Genomic DNA, 26,075 nt, shown 5'->3' on the forward strand with positions numbered 1-26,075 from the left:
TGGCATTTATTAAGCACTTACTGTGTGCAAAGCACTGTTCTAAGCGCTGGGGGCTACAAGATAATCAGGTTGTCCCACGGGGGGCTCACGGGCTTCATCCTCATTTTACAGATGAGCGAACTGAGGCCCAGATAAGTGAAGTGACTTGCCCAAAGTCACACAGCTGACAATTGGCAGAGCCGGGATTTGAACCCATGACCTCTGACTCCAAAGCCCGGGCTCTTTCCACTGAGCCACGCTGCTTCCCCTGATGACCTTAATGATGTGCATATAGCTATAATTCTGTTTATTCTGACGGTTTTGACACTTGTCTTCGTGTTTTGTTTTGCTGTCTGTCTCCTCAGTCTAGACTGTGAGACCGTTGTTAGGTAAGGACCATCTCTATCTGTTGTTGACTTGTACTTCCCAAGCGCTTATTACAGTTGCTCTGCACACAGTAAGCGCTCAATAAATACGATTGATTGAATGAATGAATATATAGAATTATAGACCTATACACATCATTAATAAAATTAATAAATTTGTATAGAAATATATACAAATATGTAGAGAAGCAGCGTGGCTCAATGGAAAGACCACGGGCTTGGGAGTCAGAGGTCATGGGTTCTAATCCCGACTCTGCCACTTGTCAGCTGTGTGATGGAGGAGGAGGAGGAGATGGAGGGGGGGGAGGTGGAGATGGAGGAGGAGGAGGAGATGGAGGGGGAGGAGGAGGAGGGAGAGAGGGAGGAGGAGATGGAGGAGGAGGAGGAAGAGGAGGAGGAAGAGGAGGAGGAGGAGATGGAGATGGAGGGGGAGGAGGAGGAGGAGATGGAGGAGGGAGGGGGGAGGAGGAGATGGAGGGGGAGGAGGAGATAGAGGAGGGGGGAGGAGGAGATGGAGGAGGAGGAGGAGATGAGGGGGGGAGGAGGAGATGGAGGAGGGGGGAGGAGGAGATGGAGGAGGAGGAGGAGATGGAGAAGGAGGAGATGGAGGAGGAGGAGGAGGAGGAGATGGAGGAGGAGGAGGAGATGGGGGGGAGGAGGAGATGGAGGGGGGGAGGAGGAGATGGAGGAGGAGGAGGAGATGGAGAAGGAGGAGATGAAGGAGGAGGAGGAGGAGGAGATGGGGGAGGAGGAGATGGAGGAGGGGGAGGAGGAGATGGAGGAGGAGGAGGAGGAGGAGATGGAGAAGGAGGAGATGGAGGAGGACGAGGAGGAGATGGAGGAGGAGGAGATGGCTACTGCATCAGCCTCCTCTCTGATCTCCCATCCTCGTGTCTCTCTCCACTTCAATCCATACTTCATGCTGCTGCCCGGATTATCTTTGTCCAGAAACGCTCTGGGCATATTACTCCCCTCCTCAAAAATCTCCAGTGGTTGCCTGTCAACCTTCCCATCAAGCAAAAACTCCTCACCCTGGGCTTCAAGGCTGTCCATCCATCCCCTCGCCCCCTCCTACCTCACCTCCCTTCTGTCCTTCTCCAGCCCAGCCCGCACCCTCCGCTCCTCCACCGCTGATCTCCTCACCGTACCTCGCTCTCGCCTGTCCCGCCATCGACCCCCGGCCCACGTCCTCCCCCGGGCCTGGAATGCCCCCAATCCCTCTGCCCATCCGCCAAGCTAGCTCTCTTCCTCCCTTCAAGGCCCTGCTGAGAGCTCACCTCCTCCAGGAGGCCTTCCCCCACTGAGCCCCTTCCTTCCTCTCCCCCTCGTCCCCCTCTCCACCCCCATCTTACCTCCTTCCCTTCCCCACAGCACCTAGATATATGTATATATGTTTGTACATATTTATCACTCTATTTATTTATTTATTTTACTTGTACATATCTATTCATTTTATTTTGTCAGTATGTTTGGTTTTGTTCTCTGTCTCCCCCTTTTAGACTGTGAGCCCGCTGTTGGGTAGGAACCGTCTCTAGATGTTGCCAATTTGTACTTCCCAAGCGCTTAGTCCAGTGCTCTGCACATAGTAAGCGCTCAATAAATACGATTGATGATGATGAGGGGGAGGAGGAGCTGGAGGGGGAGGAGGAAGAGGTTTTATTTCCGGGTCGTCCGTTGACAACAAGTCAACCCGGTAGTGGCGGCTGCTGGCAGGGGGCTGCCCCCGAGGCCCCTCGGACGGCGGGCGGCGGGGGGCCCGGCTCAGCTCAGCCCAGGGCGGCCCCCTCCTCCTCCTCCTCTTCCTCCTCTTCCTCCTCCTCCTCCTCCTCCAGCTCCCCGCGGGGCCGCAGCGAAGGGAAATCGAAACCGAAGGCGAGCGGCGGCGCGGGGCAGGCCGCAGGTAATCTCCCTCCTCCTCCTCCTCCTCCTCCTCCTCCTCCTCCTCCTCCTCCTCCTCATCATCATCATCATCATCGTATTTGTGAAGCGCTTCCTACGTGCCTAACACTGTTCTAAGCGCTGGGGTCGATACAAGGGCATCAGGTTGGCCTACGTGGGGCTCACAGTCCCCACCTCCCATTTGACAGATGAGGGAATTGAGGCCCGGAGGAAAAAAATAGATGGCATTTATTAAGCGCTTACTACGTGCAAAGCGCTGTTCTAAGCGCCGGGAAGGATGCAAGGTGATAATAATAATGATGGCATTTATTAAGTGCTTACTGCGTGCAAAGCACTGTTCTAAGCGCCGGGAAGGATACAAGGTGATGATAATAATCATGGCATTTATTAAGTGCTTACTGCGTGCAAAGCACTGTTCTAAGCGCCGGGAAGGATACAAGGTGATGATAATAATCATGGCGTTTATTAAGTGCTTACTGTGTGCAAAGCACTGTTCTAAGTGCCGGGAAGGATACAGGGTGATAATAATAATGATGGCATTTATTAAGTGCTTACTGTGTGCAAAGCACTGTTCTAAGCGCCGGGAAGGATACAAGGTGATAATAACAATGATGGCATTTATTAAGCGCTTACTGTGTGCAAAGTACTGTTCTAAGCGCTGGTGATGAGGTCTTCCCACAGGGGGCCCGCAGGCTTCATCATTCATCCATTCATTCAGTCGTATTTATTGAGCGCCTACTGTGTGCAGAGCACTGGACTAAGCGCTTGGGAAGGACAAGTTGGCAACACATAGAGACGGTCCCCACCCAACCACGGGCTCACAGTCTGGAAGAGGGAGACAGACAACAAAACAAGAATTGTTATACTGCATACTCCCAAGCGTTTAATACAGTCCCCTGCACCCCGTATGTGCTCAATAAATACGATGACGGTGGCAACAGATTCCTGGAGTTCTAAACCACCTTGTACTCTCCCAAGTGCTTACTACAGTGCCCATTTCCAGATGAGGGAACTGAGGCGCGGAGAAGTGACTTGCCCAAAGTCACCCAGCTGACAAGTGGAGGAGCCGGGATTTGAACCCGTGACCTCTGACTCCAAAGCCCGGGCTCTTGCCACTGGGCCTAAAGTCACCCAGGTGACAAGTGGCGGAGTCGGGATTAGAACCCACAACCTCCAACTCCTCAGTCCGAGCTCTTGCCACTGAGCCACGCTGCGGGCCCCGCCTGTTGGCCTCCATCCCGGGGGTCGTCTCCCCCACACCCCCGTTTCCTCGCCTGAGGGTCCGTTCCCTCAGCCCCGACCCCCGGCCAGTTCCTTTGAGGGCTCAGTGTGGCTCAGAGGACAGAGCCCGGGCTTGGGAGTCAGAAGTCTTGGGTTCTAATGCCGGCTCTGCCACTTTGTCATCTGTGTGACTTCGGGCAAGTCACTTCACTTCTCTGGGCCTCAGTGACCTCATCTGTCAAATGGGGATTAAGACTGTGAGCCCCATGTGGGACAACCTGACAACTTTGCATCTCCCCCGGCGCTTTGAACAGTGCTTGCCACATAGTAACCATCACAGCATGGCTCAGTGGAAAGAGCCCGGGCTTTGGAGTCAGAGGTCATGGGTTCAAATCCCGGCTCTGCCACTTGTCAGCTGAGTGACTTTGGGCAAGTCACTTCACTTCTCTGTGCCCCAGTTACCTCATCTGTAAAGTGGGGATTAAAAGACTGTGAGCCCCACGTGGGACAAACTGATCACCTTGTAATCTCCCCAGCGCTTAGAACAGTGCTTTGCATGTAGTAAGCGCTTAACAAACACCATTATTATTATTATAGTAAGCACTTAACAAATGCCATTATTATTATTACTAGGCACTTACTATGTGCCAGGCACTGTACTAAGCGCTGGGGTGGATTCCAGTACTGCTAATAAAAATTATGGTATTTAGACTGTGAGCCCACTGTTGGGTAGGGACTGTCTCTATATGTTGCCAACTTGTACTTCCCAAGCGCTTAGTACAGTGCTCTGCACACAGTAAGCGCTCAATAAATACGACTGATTGATTGATTAAGCACTTACTATGTGCCAGGTACTGTACTAAGCACTGGGGTGGATACTAATACTAGTAATAATTATGGTGTTTATTAAGCGCTTACTATGTGCCAAGCACTGTTCTAAGTGCTGGGGTAGATGTAAGGTAATCAGGTTGTCCCACATGGGGCTCACGGTCTTACTCCCCATTTTGCAGATGAGGTAACTGAGGCACAGAGAAGTCACACAGCAGATAAGTGGCGGAGCCAGGATTAGAACCCATGTCCTCTGTCATTAGGCCGTGCTGCTTCTGTGATAGATACAAGATAATCAAGGGCTGACACAGTCCTTCAGTCAATCAGTGGTATTTATTGAGCACTTACTGAATGCAGAGCACTGAATAGGAGAATAGGTAGATTTGCTCCCTGCCCACAAAGAGCTTTAAGTCCAGAGGAGGAGACAGGCATTAAAATCCATGACAGAAACGTTTTTTTTTGTTTTTTTAATGGCATTTATTAAGCGCTTACTATGTGCAAAGCACTGTTCTAAGCGCTGGGAAGATCACAGCGTGATTGGGTTGTCCCACGTGGGGCTCACAGTCTTAATAATATAATAATAATAATAATAATAATAATAATAATGTTGGTATTTGTTAAGCGCTTACTATGTGCAAAGCACTGTTCTAAGCGCCGTGGTAGATACAAGGTAATCAGGTTGTCCCACGGGGGGCTCACAGTCTTCATCCCCATTGTACAGATGAGGGAACTGAGGCCCAGAGAAGTGAAGTGACTCGCCCAAAGTCACACAGCTGACAAGTGGCAGAGGCGGGATTTGAACCCACGACCTCATGACTCCAAAGCCCGGGCTCTTTCCGCTGAGCCACGCTGCTTCTCTGTGTGCTGCTCATATGTTCATACGTGCTGTGGGGTTGAGGGCGGGGTGACCAAAGGGTGCAAATCTTAAGTGCAAGAGAGGAGGAGAAGGGGAAATGAGAGTTTAGCTGGGGAAAGCAACTTGGAAGATTTTAATAAAGCTTTGAAAGTGGGGAGAGGGGTGGGCTGTCGGATATGAACGGGGAGGGAGTTCGAAATCAGAGGCAGGACGTGGGCAAGGGGTTGGCGGCGAGATAGACAAGATCGAGGTACAGTGAGTACGTTGGTGGTAGAGGAATGAAATGAAGCGTTTTGAGTTGGAGGAAATGGGTGCAGTCCGGTCGGAGGGCTTTGTACATATTTATTACTCTATTTATTTATTTGTTTTACTTGTACATATCTATTCTATTTATTTTATTTTGTTAGTATGTTTGGTTTTGTTCTCTTTCTCCCCCTTTTAGACTGTGAGCCCACTGTTGGGTAGGGACTGTCTCTAGATGTTGCCAACGTGGACTTCCCAAGCGCTTAGTACAGTGCTCTGCACCCAGTAAGCGCTCAAGAAATACGATTGATGATGATGATGAGGTGACTGAGGGTTTTACGGCCAATGCTGAGGGCGTTCTGTCTGATGTGGAGGCGGCCGGGCAACCACTGGAGGTTCTTGAAGAGTGGGGAAACGTAGAAGAGTAATCTGGGCAGCTGTCAAGTAGAGACTGGAGTAGGGAGAGACGGGAGGCCGGGAGGTCAGCAGAGGAGGCTGAAGCAGAAGTCAAGGTGGGATAGGATAAATGCTTGGATCAATGTGGCAGCAGTTTGGAGGGAGAGGAAAGGGCAGATTTTAGTGATGTTGTGAAGGTAGAACTGATATTACTCTATTTTATTTGTACATATCTATTCTATTCATTTTATTTTGTTAATATGTTTTGTTTTGTTCTCTGTCTCCCCCTTCTAGACTGTGAGCCCACTGCTGGGTAGGGACCGTCTCTATATGTTGCCAACTTGGACTTCCCAAGCGCTTAGTACAGTGCTGTGCACACAGTAAGCGCTCAATAAATACGATTGATTGATTGATTGGATTTGACGACAGATTGAATATGGGGATTGAATGGGAGAGATGAGTTGAGGGTAATGCCAAGGGTATGGGCTTGTGAAACAGGGAGGATGGTGGTCCTACTGATCTTTGCCTAATCCAACAGCCTGTACTCTATCCTAATCCTTCTTGACTTCTCTCAGCTTCTTTTGTCACTGTCAACTGGCCCCTTCTGGAAATGTTATCCAACCTCAGCCTCACTGATATTTTCGTTTTCTGGTCCCCTTAACTCTCTGGCTGCTCCTTCTTAGTCTCTTTTGCAGGTTCCTCCTCTGTTTCTCACCCCCTAACTATGGGTCCAGTTCTGGGTCCCCTTTTACTCAACTACACCCTTTCCCTTGGATAACTTAGGCATTCCTGTGGCTTTCTAGACTGTGAGCCTGCTGTTGGGTAGGGACTGTCTCTATGTGTTGCCGACTTGTACTTCCCAAGCGCTTAGTACAGTGCTCTGCACATAGTAAGCGGTCAATAAATGCGATTGATTGATTGATTCAACTACCATCTCTATTTGGTTGATTCCCAAATCTACATCTCCAGCCCTGATCTCTTTCCTTCTCTACGGTCTTGCATTTCCTCCTGCCTTCAGGAACCCTGACTTGGATGGACTCCTCAATCTTAACATATCCAAAACATAATTCCTCAACTTCCCACCCAAATACTCCCCTCCCTGTGACTTTCCTATCACTGTAGACAGCACCATCTTTCTCCCTGTCTCACAAGCCCCTAATCTTGGCATTATCCTCTATTCATCTCTCTCATTCAACCCACATATTCAATCAGTCAGCAAATCCTATTAGTTCTACCTTCACAACATTACAAAAATCTGCCCTTTCCTCTCCACCCAAACTGCTACCATGCTGATCCAACCACTTCTCCCATCTCACCTTGATTATTGCTTCAGCCTCCTTGCTGCCCTCCCTGCCCCATCTCTCCCAACTTCAGTCCATACATCACTGCTTCCCGGATCATTTCTCTACAAAACCATTACGTCCCCGTTTCTCCACTACTCAGGAACCTCCAGTGGCTTCCCATCTACCTCCACATCGACCTTTGGCTTTAAAGCACTCAATAACCTTGCCCCATCCTATCTTACCTTGATGATTTTCTACTTCAGATCAGCACGTTCATTTCACTCTTCTAACACCAACCTACTTGCTGTAACTTCATCTCATATATCTCGCCGCCCAAGTCCTTGCCCTGCCACATGTCTGACAGTCCCTTATTCAAATCAAATCTCCTCCAAGAGACCTTCCCTGACTAAGCCCTCATTTCCTCTTCTCCCACTCCTTTCTGCATCACCCTTGGTTTTATACCCTTTATTCACCTCACCCTCCGCCCCTCAGCACTCATGTACATGTCCATAATTTATTTATTTATCGAACACTCAATCAATTGTATTTATTGAGTGCATACTGTGTGCAGAGCACTGAACTAAGTGCTTGGTAGAGTGCAATAGATCAGAGTTGGTAGATATGCCCACCGCCCACAAAGAGCTTTTACATTAATGTCTGTCTCTCCCAATAAACCAAGTTCCTTGTGAGCAGGGAACGTGTCTGTCAACTGTGTTGTATAGTACTCTCTCAGCTACTTAGTACAGGACTCTGCACAGAGTAAGCGCTCAATAAGTATGATTGGTGCTGTCTACAGCGGTGATGAAGTCACAGGGAGGCCGTTGTTTGGGTGGGAAGGTGAAGAGTTCCGTTTTGGACACGTTAAGTTGGAGGTGTGGGTGAGAAATCCAAGTTGAGGTGTCCTAAAGTCAGGAGGAAATGCGAGAAAATGTGAGACTGTAGGGTAGAAGAGAGATCAGGGCTGGAGATGTAGATTTGGGAATCATCCACATAGAGATGGTAGTTGAAGTCCCTGTCCCACGTGGGGTTCACAGTTTAAGTTGGAGGGAGAACAGATATCTACTCCCCATTTTATAGGTGAGGAAACTGAGGCCCAGAGAAGTTAAATGAGTTGCCCACGTTTACTCAACAGGCAAATGGGGAGATGGGCATAGAACCCTGGTCCTCTGACTCCAGGCTCTTTCCATTAGAGAAGCAGCGTGGCTCAGTGGAAAGAACATGGGCTTTGGAGTCAGAGGTCATGGGTTCAAATCCCGGCTCTGCCACTTGTCAGCTCTGTGACTTTGGGCAAATCACTTCACTTCTCTGTGCCTCAGTTACCTCTTCTGTAAAATGGGGATTATGACTGTGAGCCCCCCGTGGGACAACCTGATCACCTTGTAACCTCCCCAGCGCTTAGAACAGTGCTTTGCAAACAGGAAGCGCGTAATAAATTCCATTATTATTATTATTATTATTATTATTAGGCCATGTTGCTTCTCTAACGGAGTTTAGAAACTCTGGAGGTCTTTAAAAATAGGACAGATTTACCCATCTGTTTGAAATAGAATGTCTGCCAGTCCAACTCAGAATAGGGAGAATGGGAAGGAAACTGGCTAGCCTCTCAAATTTCCTCATATGATTTATGATTACAGTTGTTTCCAACAGGTAAGAAAATTATCCAGTCTAGACACTGGGTGTCGGTGGATAATGGTGGCAACCTGACCCATCTGTGGATTTAACGTGCCAACCAGGCTAGAGTCAGGACCATGAAAGATAGAAGCCTGGATCTCTAGTTCATCCTCTGCAAAGGAGAAGGTGAGTTCCAGCCTGCCCAACTCCTACCTGTCAAATAGCTGAGTGAATTTTATCAGGGCTGTGGCTCAGTACTGTGATTTACATCGCCTTGGCCAGTTTTAGCCCCGGACTACTTTGGAAATCTGGATTAGTGATGTTTACCATATTCTGGGATGCCAGCTTTAGGAAAGTTGGTTCTGTCATGCCAAGAAATTATAGAATTATTAGTAGAAATAGTATTTATAAAGTGCCTAGAGTATACGGAGCCCTAGACTGAGCGCTGGGAAGGAAAATACTTGGGTGAGAACTAGGTACGATCCGTAGCCCCCAGGAGGATCGCAACCTGAGAATGGGGGTGAACTGAAGACACAGAAGCAACAATAATGATAATGTGAGGTATTTGTTAAGCACTTACTGTGTGCTGGGTAGATGCAAGGTAATTGGGTTGGACACAGTCCCCATCCTACTTAGGGCTCACAATCTTAATCCCCATTTTACAGATGAGGTAAGGGGGGGCCCAGAGAAGTTAAGCGACTTGCCCAAGGTCACACAGCAGACTAATGGCAGAGCCAGGATCCAGGTTCTTCTGACTCATGGGCCTGCACTCTATCCACGAGGCCACACTGCTTCTCAATGAAATAATTAAATCAGAAAAACATAAAAGAGAAGGGCAGTGGAAAGAGCATAGGATTGGGAGTCAGGAGACTTGGGTTCTTATCCCTGCCCTACCACTGGCCTTTCACGTGACCCTGAGTAAGTCCTTTAACCTCACCTACCTGTTTCCTCTTCAGAAGCAGCGTGCCTAGTGGAAAATGGAGATTAAGACTATAAGCCCCATATGGGGCAGGGACTGTGTTCAACCTGATTGCCTGGCACATAGTAAACACTGAACAAATACCATAAAAATACATATCTATTCTATTTATTTTATTTTGTTAGTATGTTTGGTTTTGTTCTCTGTCTCCCCCTTTTAGACTGTGAGCCCACTGTTGGGTAGGGACTGTCTCTATATGTTGCCAATTTGTACTTCCCAAGCGCTTAGTCCAGTGCTCTGCACATAGTAAGCGCTCAATAAATACGATTGATGATGATGACGATAAAAAAAAAATGGTGAGACGATACCTGCTTTCTGTGACTGGGATTGCTGGGTCCGATCTAGCTATTCTGCATCTACCCCAGTGCTCAGCGCGGTGCTTTAGCACTTGATGATGACAATAATAATGATGATAGTATTAAGCGCTTACCATGTGCAAAGCACTGTTCTAAGCACTGGGGGGATGCAAGGTGATCAGGTTGTCCCACGTGGGGCTCACAGTCTTAATCCCCATTTTACAGGTGAGGGAACTGAAGCCCAGAGAAGTGAAGTGACTTAACCGAAGTCACACAGTGACAATTGGCGGAGCCGGAATTTGAACCCGTGACCTCTGACTCCAAAAGCCCAGGCTGTTTCCACTGAGCCATGCTGCGTCTTTAATAATGATATTTATTAAGTGCTTACTAAATACAACACGGGGTATAAGGTATCGTGGGTAGAGGAGGTGGGTCCCCCGGTGACTGGCCCAGCTTTCCCAACGCTGCTTCCCATCCTGGCTGGAGGAAGGGGGGCAGATGGGAGTCCGGCAGGGAAGGGGATGGTGTTCTTTCTCCTGGGCACAGGCCCCTGCCATCCTTGAAGGCTGTGGGTTCACCTTGGTACTGCTGCTTTCTCACCCTTGGGCAGTGGGGAGGTGGAAACAGTTCGATCGGAAACCTGAAAGTCCTCCCCTGACACACACACACATTTATGCACTTTCTCTTCCAGGTCTGTGACTTTCTTGGATGAACGGGAATCAGAGGAATCACGCCTGTGAAATGGTGCAGCCAAACGGGGGGCCGGCGAGTGAGTTCGAGACCCTCGGGGAAGACTCTTCTCTGGGGAAGTCAGCCATGCTGCACCTGCCAGCAGACCAGGGCCCTCAAGAGGCCTTACAGCGGTTCCTGGTAGAGAACCAGGAGCTGAGAGGTGAGAATTCCTCATTCTAATAATGATAATAAGTAATAATAATTGTCGTGTCTGTTAAGAGCTTACTATGTGTCAGGTACTTTTCTAAGTGCTGGAGTAGATGCCAGGTTGCACAAAACCTCTGTTCCACATGGGCCTCACAGTCTAAGTAGGAGGGAGGATAGGTTATAGTTTTTCAGAACTGTCCCCATTTTACAGTTGAGGAAACCGAGGCCCAGAAAAGCGAAGTGGCAAGTGGCGGAGCCGGAGTTAGAACCCACGTCCTCCGACTCTCAGGTCCTTGGGGTTTCCTCTTGGCCATGCTGCTTACCTAGTCTTAGGAGCCCGGTGGAAAACCCCAACCTAGTGGTAGATGATCCCTCTGAGTTTCCTCATCCCCAAAATCTTCAGAATGCATCCTTGTGAAAGAATACGCATGGGACAAAACAAAACAGATGCAATTGGGAGAACAAATTGCGAGCTTCCATTTCTTAAGGGTGCAGAAGGAAGCAGCCTTGTTTACGATTCAACAGAAGCTAGGGTAGAGGGGAGTTCTTTGTGAGGTGGGTTTTTGTTTCAGATGAATCAAAAACCACTTGCTCTAGTTGGCACAAATATGAATTTGTGGCCTGGAGAAGGTGTACTTGGTGTGCATCTTGTTGGGCCTGAAAATCTGCCCCTCGACAGCTGTTTCCTGGGAGTGAATAATAGTAATAATAATAATGATGGCATTTGTTAAGCGCTTACTATGTGCAGAGCACTGTTCTAAGCGTTGGGGGGGGGGATACAAGGTGATCAAGTTGTCCCACGTGGGGCTCACAGTCTTAATCCCCATTTTACAGATGAGGTAACTGAGACTCAGAGAAGTTAAGTGACTTGCCCAAGGTCACACAGCAGATATGTGGCGGAGCCGGGATTCAAACCCATGACCTCTACTCCAAAGCCCGTGCTCTTTCCACTGAGCCACGCTGCTTCTCTAATAAGCGCTTAATAAATGCCATCATTATAATTATCACTGCTCCTCGCCTCCCCTGCCAGACTGCCCGGAGTTCGGCCACTGCCAAGAGGGTCTCCACCGGGCAACGGCACCAGCTGGGGAGAGAGGGTTGATGGCTGGAAAAGCCCAACTGCTTTTTGAGGGCAGTGGCACCAGATTGGATCCCATGCCCACATCGTGCTCTTTTTGCATTCGGCGACTGGGGCCGAATAAAAGATTTGCCCCGTGCAGAGAGACTTAAGTCAAAAATCAGTCTTTCCACTGCCCTCTCCAAGTACACCTGAGCCGTCTGTAACAAGCCCAGGGGCCTCAGCTGGCATTGGCTTCAGTTCCCAGGTGACAGGGTTGACTTCAATTTACACTGAAATTATAAATTGTTGTTCTTACTTGTTCTTCACGGAGTCCTTGCTCCGTCCCCCAAGAAAAAGAAAATCCTCATCCATCCGCCTTCTCACCACTCCTCCTGACTGACCTGCCTCCTCTACCGAGAGGGAAGAGCCCGGGCCTGGGAGACAGAGGCCCTGAGTTCCGATCCCTGCCCCGCCACTTGCCCGCTGTGTGATCTTGGGCAAATCACTTCACTCCACTATGCACTTGGGAAAGTACAATACGAGTTGGTAGACGCGATCCCTGCCCACTGTCCTACACAGCGGTACACAGCGTAAATGAAGGAGAAAGATAGGTTTTACGAGAGATGAGAAAAGAGCTCATCAGTCAGTCAGTCTCCAGGGGAGTTTACAGTCCAGAGGGGATCAACATCAATCAGTCAATCAGTGGTATTTATTGAGCACTTGCTATGTGCGGAGCGCTCCACAAAGTGTTTGGGAAAGTACAATATTTGCACTTGTGTTGGTAGACACGTTCCCTGCCCACAGCGAACCATGCAGTGTTGAGGCACCTGGGTCATGAGGAGGAATGGGTTATTGATCAGGTAGAGATTCTTTTTCAAAACGAACCATGTTAAGGGGAATTGATGGGGACCCGCTGGTAGAAGACCCATTGCATTTATTTATTTATTTTATTTGTACAGACCTATTGTATTTATTTTATTTTGTTAGTATGTTTGGTTTTGTTCTCTGTCTCCCCCTTTTAGACTGCGAGCCCACTGTTGGGTAGGGACTGTCTCTATATGTTGCCAATTTGTACTTCCCAAGCGCTTAGTACAGTGCTCTGCACATAGTAAGCGCTCAATAAATACGATTGATGATGATGATGATGATGATCATCATCATCATAATTTTGGCATTTGTTAAGTGCTTACTATGTGGCAAGCACTGTACTAAGCCCTGGGGTGGATACAAGCAAATCATATTGGGCACAGTCCCTGTTGAGGTTCCCAGTGTCAATCCCCATTTTACAGATGAGGTAACTGAGGCCCAGAGAAGTGAAGTGACTTGCCCAACGTCACACAGCAGACGACTGGCAGAGTTGGGATCAGAACCTGTGACCTTCTGACTCCTAGGGCCGGGCTCTATCCACTATGCCATGCTGCTGCTCAGGAGCAAGGACTCACAAAGGACATGTTGCATAATCTTAAATTGCTTCAGTTGCCTCATCTGTAAAATGGGGATTGAGACTATGAGCCCCACGTGGGACAGGGACTGTGTCCAACCTGATTTGCTCATACCCACCCCAGTGCTTAGTACAGTGCCTGACACGTAGTAAGTGCTTAACAAATGCCACAATTATTATTATTATCATCATAAGTAAAGGGGAACCTATAAAGTGCTCAGCGCTTAGAACAGCGCTCTGCACATAGTAAGCGCTTAATAAATGCCATTATTATAAAAGTAAAAGGAAGCAATGTGGTCTAGTGGAAAGAGCACAGACGGCGGAATCAGAGGACCTGTGATTCAGGTGCCTTCTCTGTGCCTCAGTTACATCATCTGTAAAATGGCGATTAAGACCATGAGCCCCACGTGGGACAACCTGATTACCTTGTATCTACCCCAGCGCTTAGAACAGTGCTCGACACATAGTAAGCCCTTCTAGACTGTGAGCCCGTTGTTGGGTCAGGATTGTGTCTATTTTTTGCCAAATTGTACTTTCCAAGCGCATAGTACAGTGCTCTGCACATGGTAAGCACTGAATAAATACGACTGAATGAATAAATGAATGTACTAAGCGCTTGGGAGAGTACAATGTAACTAGGTAATGGACACCTTCCTTGCCTGTGATGAGCTTACAGTCTAGAGCTAGTCATGTGGAAATTTGGGGGACAAGGCCATGAACTCAGAAGCCCAGCAGAGGCCTGCCGTGCTGAAACAGCAAGTCTTATCCACCCTGACTGGCTATGGAATCGACAGAAACAAGACCAGAAGGATGTTAGTCGTCAGTTGTTCAGTTAACTTTTCTCCGTCTCTGTCTCTCGTTGTCAGAGGCCATCCGGCAGAGCAACCAGTTGCTCCGGGAGTGGTACAAAGAGTTCCTAAGCTTCCAAGCCAACCATAAAGAGGAGAAGGAATTTCTAATGAGAAAATTTCAAGGGGCCCGGAACCTGGTGGAGCGGCTGAACCTGGAAAAGATTGACTTGAAGAGACAGAGGGAGCGAGCACTGCAAGAAGTGGAGCAGCTGAAGCGATGTCAGAAGGTAAGGAGGAGACATCCTCCGCCGTGTCGGGGCTGGAGCCGATGCCTCTCCCGGACCCACTGGCCGGACGGCTTCCTCAAACAGAGAGGCCTCCCCAGCGGGCCGGACTCTCCACTTGGTTCCCACTCTTCCTCGGCCTTATCCCAGACCTTTTGGGAGTCCTGTCAGGTCTTGGGTCAGCGGTTGGTGAGGAAGGGATTGAGTTCTTTCTGGACCCCACTGCCGTCACTTGGCCTGATACTTGGAAATGTAGAATTTAATGTACCTGCTGGTCATCCTTTTGTAAGGTACAGAGTACTGCAGAGAAGAGGGTCGAATTTGTAGGTTGGGAAATTCTACAGCAGAGCGTCTAGAAGCAGCGTAGCCCAGTGGAAAGAGCACTGGCTCGGGAATCTGTTCATCCCACCTCTGCCAGTTGCTGGCTGTGTGATCTTGAGGAAGTCACTACACTCCTCTGTGCCCCAGGTCTCCTCTTCTCCCTCCTACTTAGACTGTGAGCCCCAGGCGGCACAGGGATGGCGTCCAACCTAATTGACTTGAATCTACCCGAGCGATGAGAACAGTGTTTGACACAGAGTAAGCGCTTAATAAATGTCATAAAACAAAACAAACAAATCTTCAGGTGCGTCAGGTGTGTACCTGGGTTGGTCAGGCAGTGTCATTTCCATGCTTAGGTGTTGCAGAAAATCAGAAATATATACCTTTCAAATCATGGCTGGCAGCCCCGGCCTTTGTAGTCTTCTTCCCGTCCCCCTTTTGAAGTTGAAACTCCTCTTTTCTCTTTGTTGGGGAATGCTTGTTAGGGAACCTTGGTTTCCTACTGGTCCAGAGGTCAGTTTCACAGTCTTTTACTCTCAGAGGCTCGTATGGGACAGAGACCATGTCCAGTCTTCTTATCGTGTATCCACCCCAGCACTTGGCACTGTGATCAGCACATGGAAAGTGTTTAACAAATGCCCCGAAAGTTGTTATGAAGGATACATTTATATCAAAGATTATGGGCGGCGATTCAGCACTGGCTAATGAAAGCAGGAAGAGGTATATTTTGAGACATCCAGGATGTATAGGGTAGTCATGGAAAGACTGGGGTAGGCGTGAGAATCTGAAGCCAATACAAAATATCAGAGCTTTTCTTTGAAATGCAGGGTTTCTTTGAAATGCAGGCTTTCTTTGAAATGCAGGATTGTAATTATAGGAAGTGTAAAGGAACTGTATCATCAAGACTCATCAAAGACGGGATGATTTTTGGTAAGGGCAAGGACACACTTAAGGAAAAACCACCCAGATTCAGGGAATCATCATCAATCGTATTTATTGAGGGCTTACTGTGTGCAGAGCACTGTACTAAGCGCTTGGGAAGTACAAATTGGCAACATATAGAGACAGTCCCTACCCAACAGTGGGCTCACAGTCTAAAAGAGCGCAGAAGAGAGATCTAGTTGTCAGAGTGGAGGCAGCGATGTAATGCTGTTGTTTTAAAAGTTCAAAAAATATTTGGAATCAGTAAGAACAAATCATTCTTCCACCCTGATCTGCCTTTCCCAGATCCTTAATAGAGCGTTACGTCAATTTTTGGCACTCCGCTGTTTAAAAACGGAGTGGGGAGGGGAATGGAGAGGGTTCAGGGAACAGCAACAATATTATTCAAATGCTGGACATCCGGTCCTCAGAGGAAACCTGAAAGGAGTTGGGGTTAGTGATCCTTGAAGTGAAGAAGGCTCTGAGGCTTTAGCTATGCAAAGCAATCCCGTCCTCGTGTAGAACGTGGGGCTCTTTCTTAAACCTGTTACCGTCTCCCTCTTTCCAGCTCGCTGCCCTAGGGACGGAAGCACCGGTTTTTGAAGACACAGAAACGGTCACACTCACCAATGAGCTGGTTGATCTTGCCATGGTAGGCTCGGACTGTTTCTTTGCAGGGATGGGATCGGTCCATTTTATTATTGACATAGCTGTCATTATTTTGATAATCGCCTCTCCCATTGGAGAGCACACTCCTTCTGCGCAGGAAATGAATGTCTCTTGGATATTCCCAAACATTTAGTACAGAGCAGTACGCTGAGCGGGTACTACTATTACTACTGCCAGCACTATTATTGTTATCTTGTACTCTCCCAAGCGCTTAATACGGTGCTCTGCACGCACTAAGTGCTCAATAAAGGCGATTGAATGAAAGAATGAACGAATACTACATTTCCCATGAAGAACCGGTGCCTCCGGTTGAGCAGTCTCCTCTCTCCCTCCCGCCCTCCCACCCTTGGCGGGGTCACAGGTGCCTGGTGAGAAGACTGAACATCTCCAGGCTCTGAAGGAGCAAAAAGAACAACTGGAGAACCATTTGCAGCAGTTGCAAAAAACTAACCAGAGCCTTCTCATGGAGAAACTGGCCCTCTTGACCGAGAACCAGGAACTGAAGTTGCAAGTGCCTCCGAGGCAGCCCGAAGAGCCGTGTGTCAAAGTCAAGGTAACGAAGGAACCGGGGCCGATCCTGGAAGGTCCAACGGCCCCCTCAGCTTCCTCCCTCCATCATGCAGCTGAACCTAGGGGGATGGTCAGTCATTCTCCTGTAGCCTGATGGGCACAACCAAACTATAAAGGGGGTGGTGGCAGAAGGTGGATGAGGGGGAAAAAAGAGAGAGGGAAAGAGGGTGAGCCTTATTGAAAGCACCTCTCCAAGAGGCCTTCCCTGACCAAGCCCTCCTTTCCTCTTCTCCCACTCCCTTCTGTGTCACCCTGACTCGCCCCCTTTATTCATCCCCCCTCCCAGCCCCACAGCACTACGTAATAATAATAATGATGGCATTTATTAAGCGCTTACTATGTGCAAAGCACTGTTCTAAGCACTGGGGAGGTTACAAGGTGATCAGGTTGTCCCCTGGGGCGGCTCATGGCCTTAATCCCCATTTTCCAGTTGAGGTAACTGAGGCCCAGAGAAGTTAAGTGACTTGCCCAAAGTCACACAGTTGACAATTGGCCGGGCCGGGATTTGAACCCGTGACCTCTGACTCCAAAGCCCGGGCTCTTTCCACTGAGCCACGCTGCTTCTCTACGTATCTGTGATGTATTTATATAAATGTCTGTCTCCCCCCTGAAGATTGGAAGCTTCATTATGGGCAGGGAATGTGTCCGTTTATTGTTGTATTGGACTTAGTAAAGTGCTTTGTGCACAGCAAGCACTCAGTAAATATGATAAGCGCTTAGTACAGTGCTCTGCACATAGTAAGTGCTCAATAAATACGATTGATGATGATGATTGAATGAATGAATGAATGAATGATGTTTGGCTGAAGGATCTGTTCTGAGTGAGCATGCCTGGTAGTGACATCAGCTATTCCCCCGCCAAGGGGACTTGGGGAAAGGAGCCTTGTTTGGTTTCAGCACGTCTCACTGCCCTCAGAGACAGTCAGTCGTATTTATTGAGCGCTTACTGTGTGCAGAGCACTGTACTAAGCAATGGGGAGAGTACAGTATAACAGACACGTTCCCTGTCCACAACGAGCTTAAGGTCTAGAGGGGGAGACAGATATGACTATAAACCAATAAGTGACAGAGGGACATAAGTGCCGTGGGGCTGGGCGGGGGATGGATAAAGGGAGCAAGTCAGGGTGACTCAGAAGGCAAAACCCACAGTCGGTCATCCGGTGAGTGGTTCCCATTATGTGTCTCATGGTTTGCTCCTTGCTGTTTACAGGAAAATGGAATTTTGCCAGAGAGGCTCTTGGAGACAGAGTCCTTGCAGGGCACAGGTGGCAGGTAGGAACCAATGTGGCCAAGCAGAAATCATCTCTCTCCTCTGAACTGTTCGCTGTCACCTACCTTCCCCGACATGTGTTATCGTTATTATTATTATTTGCATTAAGCACTGCATGGGTTAAGCGCTTGCTATGTCTAAGCACTTTTCTAAGCCCTCAGTCATGAGGAGGGTCCCCAGAGAGGGCCTCTGGGCTGGTGGGGATCAGGAGCCCCTCCAACAACGCCGCAGCTCTGGCTCCCAATCCAACACCCAGCCTTAGAGCTGCTGTTGGTCCGTGAAACTCTCCACGATGCCTTTCGTTGGCAGGGGCAAGGCCCAGCAACTAGAAGTTCTGGATGGAGTTGGGCTCGGCCAGGGTCCGGTCCTGGGGGACAGGCCCTTCCGGCGGGCAAGAGAGACAGTCTTGGTGGTGCTACCAGGGGAGGGGGAAGCAGGGTGGGCAAGATCAAGGGCAAGCTGGAGAGTTGCCAGACCCCATTCCCTTAGGATGAGGAAGTCGTTCTCTCCTGTCCCCTGCTTCCACCACCATCACCATCATCACCACCGCCTGCCTGCCTCCCTCGCCCTCATGGAGAGCCCCTTCATGGAGTAATGCGAAGCTAGTGTTTTACTCTTCCACCGGCTTTAGTAAATACTATTGATTAGTGATTGAGAGGTGAGGGTTTAGGTGAGAGGGTGCAAAACTGGAGCTGAACTCATCTGTCCCTTTATAGGTGGGGGTGCCTAGTTCAGCCATTTCCTCTCCATACAAACTATTACCACATCCAAATATCCAAATACCCTATCGTGCTTTGACTGCTGCCGCAGGGTCCTTGCTGACCTCCCCGCCTCCTGTTTCTTCCCACTCCACTGTTTCTTCACTCTGCTGTCCAGCTCATTTTTCTACAAAACCATCCGGTCCACGTTTCTCCACTCCTCAAGAACCTCCACTGGTTGCCCATCAGCTGCCGCATCAAACAGATATTCCTCACCTTTCACTAACGCTCTCAGTCGCCTTACCCTCTCCTTATCTTAGCTTGCTGATCTCCTACTAAAACAGCCCGCACACTTCATTCTTCTAATGCCAGCCTAAACACTGTACCTCCGTCTCGTCTATCTCGCCACCGACCTTTCGCCCAAGTCCTGCTTCTGGTTTGGAACTTCCTCCCCCTTCATATCCGAAAGACAATTACTCTCCGCACTGTCAAAGCCGTATTAAAATCACAGAGGCCAAGAGGCTTTCCCCGACTAAGCCCTCATTTCCCTGACTCCTCCCTTCTGTGTCATCTTTATACTTGCACCTTTTATTCACCCAACTCATCACCACTGCACAGTATTTATGTACGCATCTATTCATAGCTGTCATTTATTTTAATGTCTGATCCCCCCACCCCAGACTGTAAGCCCCTCATGAGCAGGGAACACAAACTCTGTTATGTTGTACTCTCCCAAGTCCAGTGCTGTGCACACAGTAAGTGCTCAATAATTACAATTGACAGGTTTTTTTTAGGGTATTTGTTAAGCACTTACTATGTGCTAGGCAGTCTTCTAAGTGCTGGCGTAAATACATGGTAATCAGGTTGGACATCCCTGTCCCACATGGTGCTCACAGTGGCTTAGTGGAAAGAGCCCAGGCTTGGGAGTCAGAGGTCATGGGTTCTAATCCCGGCTCTGCCGCTTGTCAGCTGTGTGACTTAGGGCAAGTCGCTTCACTTCTCTGGGCCTCAGTTCCCTCATCTGTAAAATGGGGATTAAGACTGTGAGCCCCACCTGGGACAACCTGATAACCTTGTATCTCCCCCAGTGCTCAGAACAGTGCTTGGCACATAGTAAGCATTTAACAAATACCATCATTATTATTATTATTATTGTAATCCCTATTTTACAGATGAGATAATTGAGGCCCGAGGTCACCCAGGAGACAAGTGGCAGAGCCAGGACTAGAACCCGGGTCGTTCTGAGTCCCAGGCCCGTGCTGTAGCCATTAGGGCATGCTGCTTCCTTTTGGGCCTTTTTAGCCTTGATAGGAAATGCTCAGGTCTTGCTCAGAAAAGTGTGGAGGCCATCGCCCACTTTGGCTCGGTGAATGGGCACCATCTGCTCTGGGCCAGAGTTCTCAGTGCTATGTAAGACCTGGGGAGTGAGCCAAAATATTAGGGGAGCAAGGGAAGCTTCTGAACCTTCAAATCTTTGGTCCTAACAGTCCAGCTGTCTGAAGCGGTGATGAGCACCACAAGGGGAAGCTGGTGGGAGGTGGTTCCTAACTCAGCTGCCCAATCCCTTTTTCCTGACTCGGATCGCCTTCTTAACCCTCGTTGTCCTTCGGACCATTCCGCGCCAAATGGGTTGACCCTACCCCGGGAGCACCTGCGCTCCTGCCACAGGAGAACTGAGGGTGGGCTCAATTGGCTGGCCAGAGCGGGGGCTGGATGAGATAGATAATAATAATGGTATTTGTTAAGTGCTTACTATGTGCAAAGCACTGTTCTAAGCGCTGGGATGCCCGGATGGGCCGGTTTGGTTGCCTTTGGGCTTTTTGGAGCTGACGAGACTGACCCAGATTTTGGAGGGAATTCAGGACTGGGGGTGCCCAGCCAGAATCTCCCAAGAGAACCCCAGAGCAAATCAATCAATCAATCATATTTATTGAGCGCTATGTGCAGAGCACTGTACTAAGCGCTTGGGAAGTACAAATTGGCAACATATAGAGACAGTCCCTACCCAACATTGGGCTCACAGTCTAAAAGGGGGAGACAGAGAAAAAAACCCCAAAACCAAACATACTAACAAAATAAAATAAATAGAATAGATATGTACAAGTAAAATAAATAAATAAATAGAGTAATAAATACGTACAAACATATATACATATATACAGACGCTGTGGGGAAGGGAAGGAGGTAAGGTGGGGGGGATGGAGAGGGGGACGAGGGGGAGAGGAAGGAAGGGGCTCAGTCTGGGAAGGCCTCCTGGAGGAGGTGAGAAAAGAGCAAAGTCACCGGTGGCTTACTTTTGTTTTCCTTTTTTCCTCTCCTAGTGCCAGGACAGGGGATTCAGGTGAATTGCTGAAGAAGAGGCTGAGAGACACGGAAGATGAGTAGGTTTGATGGCTGGACCGCCTGAAGGGGTGGGAGGTCGGCAGGGGAGCGGGTCCTGTTTACTCTTGGAAAAAAATGCCCAGGGGCAGGGGGCTTCATCAGACGATGGCATTTGCCTTGGTCTTAGTTGCCAAGTCTCTTGTGGCTCTTGGGTAGCAGAGGATGGAACTGGGTAAGACCTCTACCTGGGGTCTTTGTCGTTGGCGCTTTCTAAAGCCAGAATGTCTGGGCATTGCCTTTTCAGGAACGTATCTCTGAAGCAGCAGCTGGCGTCTCTGCAGGGGGAAATGACCCAGCTATTGGCAAGGGAGAAGGAGGGCGAGAGGAAAGCCGAACAGCAGTTGCAGGCGTTGAAGAAGCAAGTTGAGGTAAAGTTCGATAAACTTGATTGACTGATTGAGGAGCAGCGTTGCCTAGTGGATAGAGCACAGGGCTGGGAGTCTTACCTCCTTCCCTTCCCCACAGCACCTGTATATATGTATATATGTTTGTACATATTTTTTACTCTATTTTACTTGTACATATCTATTCTATTTATTTTATTTTGTTAATATGTTTGGTTTTGTTCTCTGTCTGCCCCTTCTAGACTATAAGCCCACTGTTGGGTAGGGACTGTCTCTATATGTCGCCAACTTGTACTTCCCAAGCGCTTAGTACAGTGCTCTACACACAGTAAGCGCTCAATAAATACGATGGATTGATTCATAGGAGGCTGTTGTTTCTCTCTCACGCTCTCTCTCTCTCTCCATCAGAAAAAGAAGAAGGACTTAGAACTTCAGTTTTCTTATTTGGGCTCAAGGTTTAGTGTTTTGGGGTATTGTCGGCTGCCCCTCAGGATTGTGAGTTCTAGTCAGCCACAGGAATATTAGCAGCTGGGGGCACCTGGGCTGCTAAGGGCAGAAGTAGTCTCCTTAGCTGTAAACTGACTTGTAAGCTGTACCTCATTTTACAGATGAGGTAACTGAGGCCCAGAGAAGTGAAGTGACTGGCCCAAAGTCACACAGCTGACAATTGGCGGAGCTGAGATTTGAACCCATGACCTCTGACTCCAAAGCCCGGGCTCTTTCTACTGAGCCACGCTGCTTCCTTGCTGAGAAGCAACCTGGCTTAGTGGAAAGGGTATGGGCTGGGAGTCAGGGGCCCTAGGTTCTCATTCCAGCTCCTCCACGTGCCTGCCGGGTGACTTTGGGCAAGTCACTTACATTCTCTAGGCCTTATTTGCTTCATCTGCCAAATGGGGATTCAATACCCATCCTCCCTCCTACTTAGACTGTGAGCCCCACATGGAACCCGACGATCTTGTATCTACCCCATGGCTTAGTACAGCAGTTGGCACATAGCGCTTAATAAAAATCACAGTTCTCATTTTCCATGGTTTTTTGCCTCAGGGTGTTGGCGCCCAGGAAGCTGTAGATTAGTGCCCAGAGAAATTGGAATATTCTGACCTGCAGGGTGCCTCTCTCTCTACAGCAACTGACGGAGGATAAAGCCTCCGTGAAAGCCCAGGTGACATCGCTGCTTGGGGAACTGCAAGAGAGCCAGAGTCGCCTGGAAGTAGCAAATAAAGAGAAGCAGAGCCTCGAGGACAGGTGATGCCCCTCTGGATTCAATCAAACGACCCGGGTTCTCACCCCGGCTCCGCTATGTCTGCTGAGCGGCCCTGGGCAAATCACTTCACTTTTCTGCCCCTCAGTTACCTCATCTGGAAAATGGAGATTAAGACCGTGAGCCCCATGTGGGACGTGGACTCTGTCCACCCTGATTAGCTTGTATTTACCCCAGCACTTAGTATGGTGCGTAGCACGTAGCCCTCATTTAAAAAAAAAATCTGGGCTTGGGGAGTGGGTCTGTTTCTACCCCCATTTGCTCTGTAATCTCGGTACTGTTGGATATTTAGGCATAAATGGAGAGGAGTGAAAACTGAACATTCCTCTTCTTGGTTCCCCTGGAGATTCCAGGAAAATCCATTAGGTAGATGTCTCAAAAAAAAAAAAGTTCTAATAGAAAAGGGTACCGTATTCATTTACTGTATTTCTGTTGGAATGAAAATCCTTTGAGGACAGAAACCGGCTTCCTCTGAGTTGCTTAGGGTGCTAGAGACCATGCCTTGTATAAACTAGTCTGCCTCACCTTTCTGTACTCGTCTCCCGGAAAGCCAGCAGGCAAGTGTCATTGCTCGGGATCTCGGAATTCAGAGCAGGGCACCTGGGAAAAGTAATTTTGGAGGGGATTTAAATTAGAGTATCACTTTTCCTCACATTCCCTCCAAGTTTTCCCCTTCTCCTCTATTCCTTACTGGGAATGAGTTTGTTTTTTTTTTCAGCTAGAAAACAGAGTGGATATCAAACTTCTCTGGGAAGAGGTCCGTATGATCTCGTTTTCGTGTAATTCCCACCAACAGTTGGTTCGGTAGAGGTCTGCCCAGAGTAGGCGTTAAAGACATGTTGGCTAGTTGAGAAACTGCCATTGCCCGTCTCTTTGCCAGAAAGCGGACTTATGAGCATTCAGGAAGCTGAGCCAGTTTGGAAAGGAACTGTATGCAATACTTTGCCCAAGTTAAGTTTTTAAGTGACCTGCTTTCACTTCCTCCCTTCCCTCCAGCACAGGATCCTGAGTATTTAAGGAAACACAGAGTATCACTTGATAGATGTGAGCTTGCCTCCATCTGTGCTTGGAGGCTGGCCTCCAAGAGGTGGTCAGACATGGCTTTTGGTTGCCTCGGTCTTGTGCGACTAGGCCTGAGGCTCATCCTCTTTTCTTGTCTTGAACTCTTTGATTTTAGTTGTGTCTCCAGGAGCAAAATCTAACCGAGTCTTGCAAAAGAAGGAGATGTCTATTTCTGGAGCTTTAATATTTTTCACGTGATTCAGCATTTTTTTTTTTTTTTGTATAAATAAAGGGCTTGATCGACGAACAGCCTCTGGAGTTGGGTCCAGAGAAAAACAGGTCCATTGACAAAGCTGGAGAAGAGAAAGCTGTAGGCTGACTACAGTCCATCAGTAATCTTTGTTGAGTACCTACTGTGTGCAGAACACTGCACTAAGCACTTGGGAGAGTACAGGAGAATTAGACAAAATCCCTGCCCTCAAGGATCTGCAATCTGGGGGGGGGCCACAGACATGAAAATGAATTACAGGTAGGAGGAAGTAATTGAATATAAAGATGAATGCAGAAGTGCAAGTAGGGGGAATGTGAATACTTAAGGGCTGTAGGTGCAGAAGGGCTGAGATGACAGTTGGGGGATAAAAGGTGAGGAGATTAGAAATCAATTAGGGAAGGGCTCCTGGAGGAACTTCAATTTGAAGATAAGGACATTGGTCTGTTGGATGTGAAGAGGGAGTTCCAGGGAGAAGGGAGGTCGACTTGGGCGTTCTGTTCTCAGGAATATTAAGAGATACATTTTTTGACCAGATTTTTCCAGTGCCTCAGGAAAAAACAAGAGGGACTAGAGTTAAGATGCGGTGAGAGGGCATCTAGTTGGTCAAAAAGGAGAACCAGTTGTGAGGGTGATTTACCCTGGAGATGTTTATAAAGATAAGCCCCACGTCAGGGTAGTTGAGATGTTCGTCTGTCTGGAGGTTGGAGGGCCAGACCAGTCAAAGGTTCTTCAGGTGCCACGATTTTCGGATTCTTTTTGGCATACGAGGGAAGCAGCCTGGCTGAGTGGAAAGAGCACGGGCCTAGGCGTCAGATGGCTTCTAACCGCAACTCTTCTATTCGTCTGCCGTGTGACCTTGGGCAAGTCATATAACTTCTCAGTGCTTCAGTACCCTTATCTGTAAAATAGGGATTTAGTCCTCCCTCCAACTTAGATTGTGAGCCATGTGTGGCACAAGGACTGTGTTCCATCTGATGATATCTACTCCCGTGCTTACTTCAGGGCTTAAAACATAGTAAGTGCTCATTGTGGGCAGGGAATATGTCTGTTTATTGTTGTACTTTCCCAAAGGCTTTAGTACAGTGCATTGCACACACTAAGCTCTCAATAAATACAAATGACTGAATGAATGCATGACAGCTATAATGATAATAATGAAATGGAGGTGCAGAGGAATTGAGCTTCTTGTGCAAAGAGCAGATGGGCTCAGAGGCTTATCAGTTGCTGAATTAGCTGTTCATCACGTAGAAGCCACTGTAGTAAACCTGCTTGCCTTGACCTCATTGTTTACTTAGGCCCATTTGGTGTGGCAATACAAAGAGACAATTTTCTGAATCTAAAAAAGGTACAATGCTTAGAACTGGATGATTGGCCTCTGTGGCTTCCCCCTCCAGAGGCCTCACTGATCAATCTCCGTCTCTCCTTTCTCTCTCTGTCCTCATTCCTCCCTCCCCTCTGGGAAACTAGAGTCCGAATTGCAAGTGAGAAAGCCAAAAAGCAAGAGAGCGAGAACGAGACCCTTCACAAGCAGCACAGCGTGCAGGTGGACCAGTTGCGGCTGCAGGCCCAAAACCTGGATTCTGCCCTGCGCATGGAACGCCAGGTTGCCTCCGAAGAGAAGTGAGCAAGGGGCTCTGAGGGCAGGGGAGGGGGAGGAGAGTGTATGTCACTGTTTGACAGCAGCGTCCATCACACAGCTCGGCAGCAGGGCTCTTCTTCGCCTGGGTCAGCATTGCCACCTCCTAGGGCTGGGATCTTGCCCCAAAAAAGCATTTTAGTTGCCTGGTGCTTGCTGAAATGCTTTCCTTCAATATCTGAAGATAATCAGATCAAGAAGCTGCGTGGCTAGTGGAAAGAGTGTGGGCTTGGGAGTCAGAGGTCATGGGTTCTGATCCTGGCTCTGCCACTTGACAGCTGTGTGACCTTGGGCAAGT

At 48.6% G+C, this 26,075-nt stretch overlaps 1 protein-coding gene across 4 annotated transcripts in view; it reads left to right on the forward strand.

Annotated features, from left to right (window-relative positions):
• Window positions 1-2,080: 2,080 nt before the first annotated feature.
• Window positions 2,081-26,075, forward strand: part of IKBKG (inhibitor of nuclear factor kappa B kinase regulatory subunit gamma) — a 34,423-nt gene continuing 10,428 nt past the window's right edge. The window contains exons 1-11 of one of the 4 annotated variants that reach the window (XM_038748545.1): window positions 2,081-2,265; window positions 8,726-8,888; window positions 10,669-10,869; window positions 14,224-14,435; window positions 16,243-16,326; window positions 16,705-16,896; window positions 18,124-18,185; window positions 21,203-21,262; window positions 21,508-21,631; window positions 22,734-22,852; window positions 25,609-25,761. In XM_038748545.1, the coding sequence (XP_038604473.1) occupies window positions 10,686-10,869; window positions 14,224-14,435; window positions 16,243-16,326; window positions 16,705-16,896; window positions 18,124-18,185; window positions 21,203-21,262; window positions 21,508-21,631; window positions 22,734-22,852; window positions 25,609-25,761 (1,190 nt within the window). In that variant the 5' untranslated portion in view covers window positions 2,081-2,265; window positions 8,726-8,888; window positions 10,669-10,685. Of the gene's footprint in view, window positions 2,266-8,725; window positions 8,889-10,347; window positions 10,388-10,668; window positions 10,870-14,223; window positions 14,436-16,242; window positions 16,327-16,704; window positions 16,897-18,123; window positions 18,186-21,202; window positions 21,263-21,507; window positions 21,632-22,733; window positions 22,853-25,608; window positions 25,762-26,075 lie in introns of those variants that run through there. The other 3 variants (XM_038748546.1, XM_038748548.1, XM_038748547.1) reach the window with 3 other exon arrangements.

This window comes from Tachyglossus aculeatus, chromosome 6 (assembly GCF_015852505.1).
Source record: "Tachyglossus aculeatus isolate mTacAcu1 chromosome 6, mTacAcu1.pri, whole genome shotgun sequence".
In the NCBI taxonomy this organism is placed as follows: Eukaryota; Metazoa; Chordata; class Mammalia; order Monotremata; family Tachyglossidae; genus Tachyglossus; species Tachyglossus aculeatus.